The following is a 13,100-nucleotide window of genomic DNA, read 5'->3' as shown; positions in this document are numbered from 1 at the left end:
GGTACTAGTGTGTCCTTCAAAACACACACTGGATGGTTGGTCGTGAAGATAGATGTTTATATTATATTATATTTATATGATTTATTTTATATTATTTTTTGTTATTTTATTGTATTTCTTTATCTTTTTTGTATTCAATGTTTTATCCTCACGTCATTGTTAAGTTTTAAAGTTCATCAATATTTTAACAATAAATAGATTAAATATTTAAAGAAAAACAGAGCCGGACTTGAAATTAGTTTAAATAAATTGTGTTTAAATGCCCGAAACAAAAAAAAATGAGCGTGGCATATCATTGTACTCAGGAGACCGAATTCTTTCAAAATCTGAAATAAAAAATACAGGTCCGTATTTAAGAAATCTAGTTGGCCTCTGTATCTCACAAATTATCAGCTAATTTAAAAATCTAAAAATACTTTCAGATAGCCTTAATAAAGTGGCTATGAGAATGTGCAATTGGTTTTTTGATTTTCTAAAAAGTAACGAGAGGAAAAATTAAAATTGATTTTCAAAAAAATCCGTTTTTTCCAAAAAACTCAGCAATCCTTGAAATTTTTAAAACTTTTTTGATGGCATCTTGGTGAACATCTCAAGGCGTAACTTTGCCCCGATTTAACCATCTTCGTATCTATTACGGTTTACGAGATACCAATGCTCGTACCTCGAATTTGTAGCACCCTGTATACTCAATATGTTTATTTTTTTGTCAATAATGATATGTATTGACTATTTTCATTCTAAATATCTTGAGAACGGTTGCTCTTAACGATTTTTACCACGAAACATTTTTTACGTAAAAAATCACGAAAATATTTTTTACGCAGTAGTTTGGTTTGGTTTGGTTTGGTTTGGTTTGGTTTGGTTTGGTTGGTTTGGTTTGGAGACCAGCAGTTTTTGTATTATTTATTACATAAATAATACATTAAAAATTAAGAAGAAAAAGTAATTAACTAAACACATTAACACGTTTTTGTATTATACATACATACATACCGCCATTACTCGCTGACGAGTATTTGACACGCATCAGAAGATGGTCACGTAAGGCGTTTTCATCATGAAATCATGACTTCAATACTCTCGCAGTTAGCTTTTTCAAGGATCGATACGTTTGAGACGTGATGGAACCATTTTATTCTTAAGAGTTGTCTAAGATGTCTCTGTTGCAACTTGTTTAATGCGTTCATGTGCCGGCGGTACGGCACTCAAGTTTCGCTTCCATATAACATGGTGGGAATTATTATCGCTCGGTACACCGCAAGTTTCGTTTTTGTGCTCAAGTCATGATTGTAGAAAACCCTGTCTTTTAATTTCCAGAATGCTCTTGAGGCGCTGCTAATCCTGTGCTGAATTTCAGAGTCGTATTGGCCCTTTCCGAAATCAAACTGCCGAGGTAATTGAATTCCGCTACATATTCCAACAGTTCATCTCCGATTTTTATAGCATTGTTGTGATCTTCCGGGGGAGTGCACATGATTTTAGTTTTATCGATATTCAGCCCAAGTCCCAAGGCCTCGTATGCCCATGTATATGTGTTCAACATTTCTTGCAATTGCTGTAACGTATTAGCAACTAGAGCACAGTCATCAGCGTATTGAAGTTCTGTGATGAATTTTGTACGTGTTTTTGCCCTGAGTCTTTTTATGTTAAACAGACCGCCGTCGTATCTGTATCTAATGCCCAAACCTCTCTCCTGCAGTTTGCTGTCCACTATAATGGAGAGCGCTGCCATGAATATATTGAATAGGAGAGGCGCTAAGACACATCCCTGCCTAACGCCTGTGTTTGTTAGGAAGAGATCGCTCAGTGATCCATGATATGACACTCTTGATTTGTTGCTGTTATGGAGGCTTTTACACACTGTAAGAAATTTGTTGGGTACTCCGAACTTTTTCATAATTGCCCAAAGTGCATCTCTGTTCACAGAGTCGAAGGCTTTTGTTAGATCGATGAATGCAACGTAAAGTTTAGACTGCTGCTCTTTTACTTTTTCCTGTAGTTGCCGGATGGAGAATATGGAATTGACGGTACCGCGGTTGGTGCGAAAACCCGTTTGCGATTCTGGGAGGATTTTTTCTATATGTGGGTGCAGGCGGTTTGACATAATTTTTGCAAGAATTTTTCCTCCGATAGCCAGTAGTGAAATTCCTCGGTAGTTTCCGCAGTCTGATGCACTTCCTTTGTTCTTAAATATATTCACTATATTCGCGTTGCAAAAGTCCTGAGGTACCTCTCCGCTTTCCCATATGACATCAAAGAGAGCCTTAAGATGACCAATAAGTTCTTTACTTGCACACTTATAGATTTCCGCCGGAATCGCGTCACAGCCAGCTGATTTGTTGTTTTTAAGCTGTTTTATGGAGTCCTTTATTTCCTGTTCTGTTATTGGAATGTCTAATACATCGAGGCTGTTATACTGAGGTATTTTGTTGAGTGCTTCCATATTGGGGTTGTTTTCTTGGTTAAGGATATGGCTGTAATGCTCTTTCCAGCGGTTTCTGATTTGCTCTTCCTCTTTTAGAAGTTCGCCATTTTGTGCGATGATTGGGCATCTTGCCTTCTTAGTTGGACCGTATACTTCTTTTACAGCCTCGAAGAATTTCCGATAGTCATGATGCGTGGCATACTCCTGAATCTGACTAGCTTTTTGCGACCACCAGTTATCCTTTAGTTGGCGCAGGTTTCTTCGGAGCGTGTTGTTGGCTGCCTTAAAGTTGTCTGCTAGTCTTGGATTGTGTGGATTTGCAGTGACGGCTTGATGTGCTCTATGCTTTTGTTCCAACAAAGCCTGTATATGCAGTTGATTTTCGTTAAACCAGTCTGGGTTGTTTCTTTTTGTTGGATTTTCCCAGTACTGTTTCGCTGGTTTTGTGAATCGCATCTCTTAGTTGTGTCCAGCCATGTTCAGCATCCACAATAAGAGTTTGAAGTTATCGGTGGAAGTGATTCTTTGATGGCTTCCCGGAAGGCGTCGGCGGTATCGTTGTTCTCTAGACCCCGTACGTTCAATCTGGTCATGTAGGTTTACTTTTTACAGTGTGGATGTTTGGGTTTTAACTGGATTTTCATTTTTGAGATTAAAAGTCGGTGGTCAGTGCCGCATTCGGCATCTACTCTGGCTTTTGTGAGACTGACATCTTTTAGGTGCGTCCTTCGAACGATTACATGGTCCAATTGGTGCCAATGGCCTGATCTCGGATGTTTCCATTGTGTATTATACAATGATACAATCTACAGAATAATAATTTCTACAATTGACATGACAACTGATTTTTCTTGACAGACAGTCAACCATCAGGGATGTATATTCAGGCAAGGTTGCCAACAACATTAAGTAAGTATATATTTTAACACCGTCCCTCGAACTTGACTGAATTTTAAAAACACAAACAATTAAACTGAATCAAGCAAATTTAACATTTTAACAAAATGAGAAAATTTTTATGACTTAAACTTTTTGTTAAAACGTCAGCAAGTTGGTCATTTGTACTTACATAAACAATTTTAATAATATTTTTCAATACAAGATCAACTACTAAATTAAATTTGACTTCAATATGTTTACACCTTTTATGGTTCTCAAAATTCTGCAACAACTTAATTGTACTCTGGTTATATTCATTTAAAATTATAGGTAAAAAGTAATTCAAGTTTAAAGCATCCAAAATATTTTTAATATATAAAAGCTCACAGCTTGCCATACATAAGGCAACGAACTCTGACTCGGTACTTGAAAGGGTTACAAGGGACTGTTTCTTAGATGACCAGGAAACTAAATTATCAAACAATTTAAAACAAAATCCGCTAATAGATTTCCTGTCTAAACGGTCATTTGCCCAACCAGCATCTGCGTACCCCACTAAATTTTCAGCGCCACAATGAAAATATAATTTAAAGTTTATTGTAAATTTTAAATATTTTAACACTCTTAGTAAATGTTTGAAATGCTCATCAGTTGCAAGTGTCTCGTAACTTTGAAAAGTAACTAACACAAAAGCATATATCAGGCCTAGTGCCCAACATAATATACATTAATGAACCCCAAAAGTTCTTTATATGGTTGTTTTAAGATTTTCATCTACACTTTTAGACAAACATAAGTTTTTCTCGATAGGGTTTTTTACTTTCTTACAATCTTCAACATTAAATCGTTTTAATAAATTTTTAATAGCACAAGTCTGATCAATAGTTATAATTTTATTTTTAAGGTCTCTTTTCACATGTTTGTATTCCTAAAAATATTTTAATTTCACCCATATCTTTCATTTTAAAATTATCACATAGTTTTGATTTGACAAAAGACATAAAATTTAAGTTATTACTGGCAAGCAAAATGTCATCTACGTATAAGAGAAGATAACACCTTATGTTTTTATGACTTTGATCGTACAGAATTTATATTAGTCATAAAAGTATTAAAACTTTTATGCTTGTTTCAAACCATAAATAGATTTATTCAAAAGACATACTTTATTTTTCACATTACTTTCAACACTAACATTCATGCCATCCGGAATTTTCATGTATACCTTTTCATTTATAGCTCCTTTCAAAAATGCATTTTTAACATCTAACTGCTGTAAAAATAAATCGTAATTAACACAAACAGACAAAAGAATTCTGAGAGTTGATAATCGTGCAACAGGAGCATGTATTTTTGAAAAATCTGAGCTCTCTTGCTCTTAACCTCTAGCTACTAACCTCGCTTTATATTTTATATCCATACCCATCTGTTGCTTATTACATTTTCATTTTCTAGTTTTTCAACTAGCTGCCACGTTTTATTGTCAATTAGTGCTTTTAACTCTTCATCTACCGCCTTTTTCCACATATTCCATTTTGGACCTTGAACAGCTTCTTTATAGCTCTTAGGAACATCAGAAAATTCGCACATTAAAGCTAAACATCCAAGATCTACTTCATAATCATCAAGATAGGCTGGTAGCTGCTTGGTTCTTTTTGGTCTGTCATTTTTCTTTTCATTGTCATTTAGTTCTTCCTGATCTTGAATCTGTACTTCTTCTACTTCAATCTTTGCTTCATTTTCATCAGTATCTGTATCCTGTTTGTTAAGAATCAATCACATTTTTCCCATCATCAACTTCATCATTTCGTTTATTGTTTATTTCATCTGAAAATCTTTGTTCACCAAATACAACATTCCGACTATGAATTATTTTATTTTCCTCTCTGTTCCACAACCTATATCCATTTTCTGTATAACCTACAAATCTGCATTTTAATCCTTTGTCATCTAACTTACTACGCAACGAATCAGGCGCTCTTGCATAACATACACAACCAAACACACGCATGTTACTGACATTCGGTTTTCTACCCAACCATAACTCGAAAGGAGTTTTCTCTTTCACTCTACATAACTGTGTCCTATTAGTAATATAAGCCGCCGTCAAAACAGCTTCATCCTAGAATTCTTTGGATAACCCTGATTGTGTAATCATAGCCCTTGCTGTATTCATTAAGGTTTGATTCATACGTTCAGCGCTGGCCTCTGTGGAGCCGTCTCAGATACTGGCTTTTCTTAAAGCCCTGAGACTGTATGATGAGTTATAACTCGTTATAACTCAAGAAAGGGGAACACACAATAGATCTATAAGGTCGCGGTGATTAACTCCCCTTCTAAACATTCTACATTCTACGTTCAGCGCACCGTTCATTTGGGGGGTATAAGGGGGAACTTCATAAAAATTCAATAAAATACCTTTGAAGTATACTCCCCACCATGGTCGCACTGAATTTTGAGAGCAAAAACACGTACAAAATTCATCGCAGAACTTCAATACGCTGATGACTGCGCTCTAGTTGCAAGCTCGTTACAACAATTACAAGAAATGTTGAACACATATACCTGGGCATACGAGGCTTGGGACATTTTTGTCAGCTAAACAATCAACAAAATTTTTTGGACAGCTAAACATCGACAAAACCAAAATCATGTGCACTCCCCTGGAAGATCACAACAATGCTATAAAAATCGGAGAACTATCGGAATATGTAGCGGAATTCAATTACCTCGGCAGTTTGATTTCGGAAAAGGCCAATATCGACTCTGAAATTCAACACAGGATTAGCAGCGCCTCAAGAGCATTCTGGAAATTAAAAGACAGGATTTTCTACAATCATGACTTGAGTACAAAAACTAAACTTGCAGTATACCGAGCAATTATAATCCCCACCATGAGATATGGGAGCGAAACCTGGGTGCCGTACCGCCGGCACATGAAAGCATTAAACAAGTGGCAACAGAGACACCTTATACAACTCTTAAGAATCCGGTGGTTCCATCATGTCTCAATCGTATCGGTCCTTGAAAAAGCTAAGTAAGAAAAAGTAAAAAAGTTATAGGGGCGAGCCACTTTTGAGACGCACCCGGTATAATATATAAACTAAAAGAGAACATATAGGGCAACAGCAATTGCCGGCAAGTTTTACAATTATTTATTTACATTACACCTATCTACATACCACCCAAAACAGACCTCAATTTTGCTTGAATGACGCCACGGATACATTGAAATAATCTAGATCAGGATAACAATTATTAACTAGTGAAAATATTCTCTTATACGTCATATTCTGAAACTGGCGGGAATTGAAGTCGTTGCAGGCTAGCAGTTGTGATCTTCTAATATTTTTATATGGAACATGAAATCTAACTGAAGCTAAGACATCAGGTGAACTTATCAATCCATTTATTATTCTAAAAAAACATACATTTAAGAATTTCCTGCCAGCCTGCAACAAATTTAATCCCAAATCATACACTGAGCCCAGTTGCCCTTTTGCGCCACCCTGAAATTTAAGTATTTAATAAATCTTCACTGGACAGATTCTAACCGCTTAATATAACTACCGTGCGCTGTAACACACAATAGATCTGTAAGGTCGCGGTGATTAACTCCCCTCCTAAACCGCTTAATATGGTTTTCGTAATGCGAACACCAAATAATGGATCCATAGTACAAAATAGGTCTAACATATGAAACATATACAGGGTCCGGCAATAGTGCGTCGGGCATCTGTAGCTCCTAGAATAAAAAACTTAAGAATTTTGTTTAAGTGCAAACCTACAATATGTACCAGGATGTATTTCAGGAAAATATTTTAACTTCTATAGGGTGGCTCAAAAAAGTGTGAGTAGACCTGGATGATTTTTTTTAAATGGAACACCCTGTATATTATTGCATTTTTGGCTTCCTTTCAGATCACTTTGCATAACTCTAAGATATGAATAAATATATTTCGACAGTTTCAGAGATATTAAAAAATAAATCAAAAATATATATTTTTCAGCCCTTCTTAAAAAAATTATTAAAAATACAAGAACTGTTCTGAAATCAAGACTATTTTAGGTATTTACTTTAGATGGTCTGTACTTACTTTGTTATAAATATGAAAATCGTAAATCATACAGGATGTTTAAAATTCTACGCCAAACTTTCTAAAATATAAAATAATTTTTCTTCGTTTTTTTTAAATGGAACACCCTGTTTATAATTTTTTCAATAGACGGAGAATTAAAAAATGAACATTTTTTGTATTTAGAGTATTTCAAAAATTTTAACGATTTCGCAGATATTTGCATTTTTATATTTCATATGGCATTTTCCACAGTAAATTTTTATCAAAGCCACCCAATAATTTTTCTCTCGTATTTTACCGTTGACACCGCCATATGAAATAATACTGCGTGTATCTGCGAAACCGTTAAAAATTTTGAAATACTCTAAATACAAAAAATGTTCATTTTTTAACTCTCGATCTAATAAATAAAATAATATACAGGGTGTTCCATTTAAAAAAACAAAGAAAAAATATTTTATATTTTAGAAAGTTTGGCGTAGAATATTGAACATCCTGTATGATTTACGATTACCATATTTATAGCAAAGTAAGAACAGACCATCTATGTAAATACCTAATATACTTTTGATTTCAGAACAGTTCCTGTATTTTTAATAATTTTTTTAAGAAGGGCTGAAAAATATATATTTTTGATTTATTTTTTAATATCTCTGAAACTATCGAAATATATTTATTCATATCTTAGGGTTATGTAAAGTGATCTGAAAAGAATCCAAAAATGCAATAATATACAGGGTGTTCCATTTAAAAAAAATCATCCAGGTCCACTGACACTTTTTTGAGCCACCCTATAGAAGTTTACATATTTTCCTGAAATACGTCCTGGTACATACTTTAGGTTTGCACTTAAACAAAATTCTCAAGTTTTTTATTCTAGGAGCTACAGATGCCCGACGCACTATTGCCGGACCCTGTATATTATACACTTTATATCTTTATAATCACCACACGTACGAAAAAGTAATCACATTTTCATAATGTTCTGTAAAAACGAAGAGATTCGTCCAGATAAACTCCCAGATCCTTGATGATCTCGACCCTCCCGATCCCCATTTAACAACTTATTGCCCTGCAGAATTTATACATTTTGTAGTTAGACCTACTATAATATTGTAATATCCTAAAATTAAGAAATTAGCGCTTATCAATTTTTTCGTTTGGACCCTTCATAAGCTAATGCACACTGATCAGTCGGATAATAATTTAACCACAGTCAGGTTGATCGACGTCAATCGATTGATCGTCGACAACATAATGGTTTAATAAAACACAAAAACGATTTGCCCGGGGCAAAAACGTGTTTGACTTTTAAAAATAATAACTTTTATAACTAATAAAAATTTGTTTAAAAAATATTTTACCTATTTTGTTTAGATCGCTCTGCCATCCTGACGATGTTGAATCAGACGAGGAATATGCCTCCCAGCAACAGTGCAGTCAAATCAACAGCACGTATCGGGATTATTCTGAGCTTGAGTACAGTCCTGTTCAAAGAAGCCCGCCTAGACAAGAGGTATATTTGGTTTTAGACACACAATATAACATATAACACTACGTTTCATTGAAAAAAACTAGTTTAGTTAACCAGGGTATTTTAAAATATATTCTTTAATAATTATTATAATAATTATTCGTAATATGCTTTATTGCCTAACAGATTACAAAATTCAATTACAAGACAAAATATTGCAAAAAACACCAAATTTATAAAAACAATAAGAGTTTTTGTAGGACTTTTGTCGGATTTTTATATATATTTTTTTGAGATACACTTATTGAAAATTGTTGAACCTCTAACGAAATAGATATATTTAAATGTTATTCAGTTTATTTAATTAAGCAGAAAATTGAGGAAACCAGTTAATTGTTGGTTAGGTTAGGCCACGGTGACTTGGTACGTTATGTAATTGAAAAATATATACTTAATTATACAGATGAAATGGCGTTTGCAGGTTTAGAACCAGAAAATAAACAATCTTTTATTTAAAAATTGCCGACGTTTCGACGTGTATTTTCGTCTTCATCAAGGCTGCAATACAGAGAAAAAACTCTACTAAGCACATACAAATTATTGTAGCTCAGAATTAGAAATTAGAAAACAAAATTAGAAAATACCACCAATATAAGAAAACAGCAATAAAAAAAGAGATTTAAAAAGTATAAATAATTATACACACAAACAATCAAATATAGGAAAAATGCAAAGCCATTTAGCTGGAAAATAACCTTTTAGCTGGAAATAGATATAACTTTGTTATTTTTCATGTATTTGATTGTTTGTGTGTATGTTACGCACAATACTCGAATTCGGGTAATGCCCGAAAAAAATGCACAGAACTATTTTTGAGCAAAAAATATTTCCCAAACCCGAAATTGTACATTTAAACGGGTATTGCGCCTTACAAAATAGCAAAAACTAGTATTGTACATTTTAAATTGTGCAAAACTAGTTTGGTGCATTTCAAAATGACCAATACTAGTTTTGCTCGTTTTCTTTAAATAAGACGGCAACAAGTAGTGTTAGTAGTTTGTTTAGGTTTTAAAGGATTCTTATTTTGATTTTGTTGTGGGTGGAAATACGCAATACTTGGTAAAATAAAATATAAAATGCAAGAAAAAATGGGACCCGAGTTCGAAATTCAAGTAGGTAAGTCGATTGATGATGGCTAAAACACAGAAACATAACCGTATGTCGAAAAAACAATATCTAACGATATTGACTTGTACAATCGGCTGATAATGGGTTTTACAAATTAGCAACAAAGACTGGAGTTTTACAAAAATTTTATTGTAGAAATGAGTTTCAATTAGCTGATAATAGTTTTTTTTATTGACAACAACAATGTTGGCGATAAAACGGAAATATCACTTAGAACTGCATTTTTTTCGGGCATTACCCGAATTCGAGTATTGTGCGTAACATGTCTAATTATTTATGCTTTTCAAATTTCTTTCTTTGCTGCTGTTTTCTTATATTGGTGGTATTTTTTAATGTGTTGATTATATTATTTCTATGAATATTGATTATGTATATAAAACTTAAAAAAAAAGAATAATAGAATAAGAATTCTGAGCTATAATAATTTGTATGTGCTAAGTAGAGTTTTTTCTTTGTATAGCAAATACACGTCGAAAAGGTGGCAATTTTTTAAATCAAAGGTTGTTTATTTTCTAGTCGTAAACCTGCGAACGCCATTTCATCTATCATAAGGACGCAAATCTACCACAGTAATATAGGGTGATTCACGGCGATGCCGATAGTAGGTTAGACGTTTATGGAGAATCGGTAATAGGGGAAATTTTTTAAATGCTGTCCTGCCTCCCGGTCCCGATACCGATCTCCGAATAAATCGCGGTAAAGAGTGTGACGTACATGAATGACGTAAAAATGTACCGCTAGTTGCAGTAATCCCGGTAAAATTTGAGATGATACCCAATAACGTACCAATATACCGGCAATCTCGGTTGTTTATATATTGTTTTAATTTTAAATATATTTAGTGTCTAATCATCTGTCATCACTTGGAAGTTGTAGTTCTTAATGAACCATACAATCAAGTACCGTACAATTGAAAAAAAACGGTGTCGGAGTTGGCTTTTGGAAACATAGATGACTGTCATTTTATAGGTATATTCGAGGGTATATTGTTTAAATAACTTATCTGAAAGTTAATATATTTAGTTGCGAGTTTAGTTCTTTACTAACAAGAAAAAAGAAATTTAGTTTAGATAGATGATTTTAAAAAATGATAATCAAACGATACTTCTACAGGACAATTAATTAATTATATGTCGTAGACGCATAAGTACTTCATAAAAAAAGAAACAATTTAAATAGTAATAAGTAGATAGATAGATACATATTATTTTTTCTCTCCAAAGTGAATAAAACCAGAATTTTCTTTTTCTTTTCAATGTTAGAGATTTAGCGTGATTTTTAAGCAGACACAAACTGCCAGTTATTTTTTCATCAGGTGACATATCATAGTTGCATACTTTTGACCTCCAAAAATGACAAAAAAATATTTTACTTCGTAACATTTCAATTCTGGAATAATAGCTTTTTTAATTATCGGAGGAGCAATAAGACGAGCGTCCCGTTTCCAATACTTTTATTTGAAAATGTCTTCAGCTCCTATTGCTTGATGGGTGTATGCGCTTCACCAAATGTTTTTAATTTTTGTCCAACGACAATCTCCAGCATTAACGATTACGCAAAAATGCGCTTCTTTAATTAACAAAATAATTAATAAGATTGATATACATCTATAATAGCTGTGAAAAACAAATAAAATCAAATAAACAGATTTTAGGTTAAGTATTAGTTTCCTATCGCTTAATCTCTACCGGATTTTTTTAATACTGGTAGACTCTTATGTCATATGCTTACTTCATTATTTTTCCCGGATTAATTCGAATACCGGTACCGGGAGGCTAGACACAGCGTTTTTTAAAATTTGGATATTTACATAAAGGCGCCTTTGTTATTTTAAATGGAACATTCGATATATTATTACGTTTTTGGAAACTACTTTTATATCTCATAATTTTTCAATTATACTAACCTATACCACAGACAACTTATACAGATGCGAGGCGCAATGCAAATGTAAAAATTACATATTGGCGAATGCGGCGGGCCAATTTTTCAGTTAAATTTAATATATGGGCGAATTTACAGCGGACCAGCAAAGTAAACTCCATTTTTTTACTAAGAAGGCACGACTTCTTTGTGAAGAAATTAAAGAAGGAATTTTGTATTTCGGAATCACATAGATGATTTTTAATTTCTGATGTTTGTTAAGTGACTTAATTGAGTGGGGAAAGGCGATTTATGTAAATTGATCCCCATAAAGAAGTTAAATTAGAAATTACTGGTGGAAATTTGTATAAAAATTTGTAAAAATATTGTTCTAAGAATATGAAATTTTATTGTTAATAATTTAAAAAGGTTTCTTAAGAAATGAAATAATTATGAAGCGGTTTTTAAAATTTCATTCCCGAGAAGGGTAAATTAGGGGTGAACGATTATAAACCTGTTCTAAAATTATGAAACATTACACAAAGGTACCTCTAGCTATTCGATGAAAAAAAAAATAATAAAAATAAATCCTCTAAAATAAGGGTAAAATAAGAAAAAGAATGATTGTAAATATTCGTTAATATTTGGTCAAGAAGTATGATATTTTTACTTTTTAAACAGTTTTATTTAGCTCGACCCGTACGGTATTTATTTATTTGTTTGTTTATTTGGGTCAAAATTAGAAATTGAAATTTAAGTACCTTCCTGTTGTCAGATTGATCTGAAATTTGGTACACACCTTTAGTTCCGATGACAATACAATATAGTAATATCAATAACTAATCTAAGATAGTTTGTTGGTTTAATGATAAAAATCAATAGTTTGTTGGTTTAATAAAGATTTGTTCTTAAAAAAAAGATGGCCGCCGGTACAAAATGGCGGATTTCATATTTTTCCACAACCCCCTCAATATGGGTATCAAATGAAAGGGCTGCACTAGTAGAATACTGTGATTATGACAAAATTTAAAATCCAAGATGGACGTCGTTACAAAATGGCGTATTAGGTGAGGGCATGAGTAGTCGTGTCCAGAACAGTTGTGTCCAAGATTGTGTGACGTTAGAAGGACAGATAAAAAAAATAGGTGATTAGATGTACCTACGTAGTTAGCGGTAGCTTACCACCAGGGTA

At 33.3% G+C, this 13,100-nt stretch overlaps 1 protein-coding gene across 1 annotated transcript in view; it reads left to right on the top strand.

The window, feature by feature from the left end:
• LOC115878021 (protein tilB homolog) overlaps nt 1–13,100 on the top strand; it is an 88,982-nt gene that overhangs the window by 54,126 nt on the left and 21,756 nt on the right. Inside the window, exon 5 of the mRNA XM_030894377.1 lies at nt 8,761–8,899. Within this exon, the coding sequence (XP_030750237.1) occupies nt 8,761–8,899 (139 nt within the window). The remainder of the gene's footprint in view (nt 1–8,760; nt 8,900–13,100) is intronic.

This window comes from Sitophilus oryzae, unplaced genomic scaffold, assembly GCF_002938485.1.
Source record: "Sitophilus oryzae breed Bouriz unplaced genomic scaffold, Soryzae_2.0 scaffold_149_pilon_pilon, whole genome shotgun sequence".
Taxonomy (NCBI): Eukaryota; Metazoa; Arthropoda; class Insecta; order Coleoptera; family Curculionidae; genus Sitophilus; species Sitophilus oryzae.
Note: the sequence above shows the minus strand (reverse complement) of the source record. Positions and strands in the feature narration are given on the sequence as shown.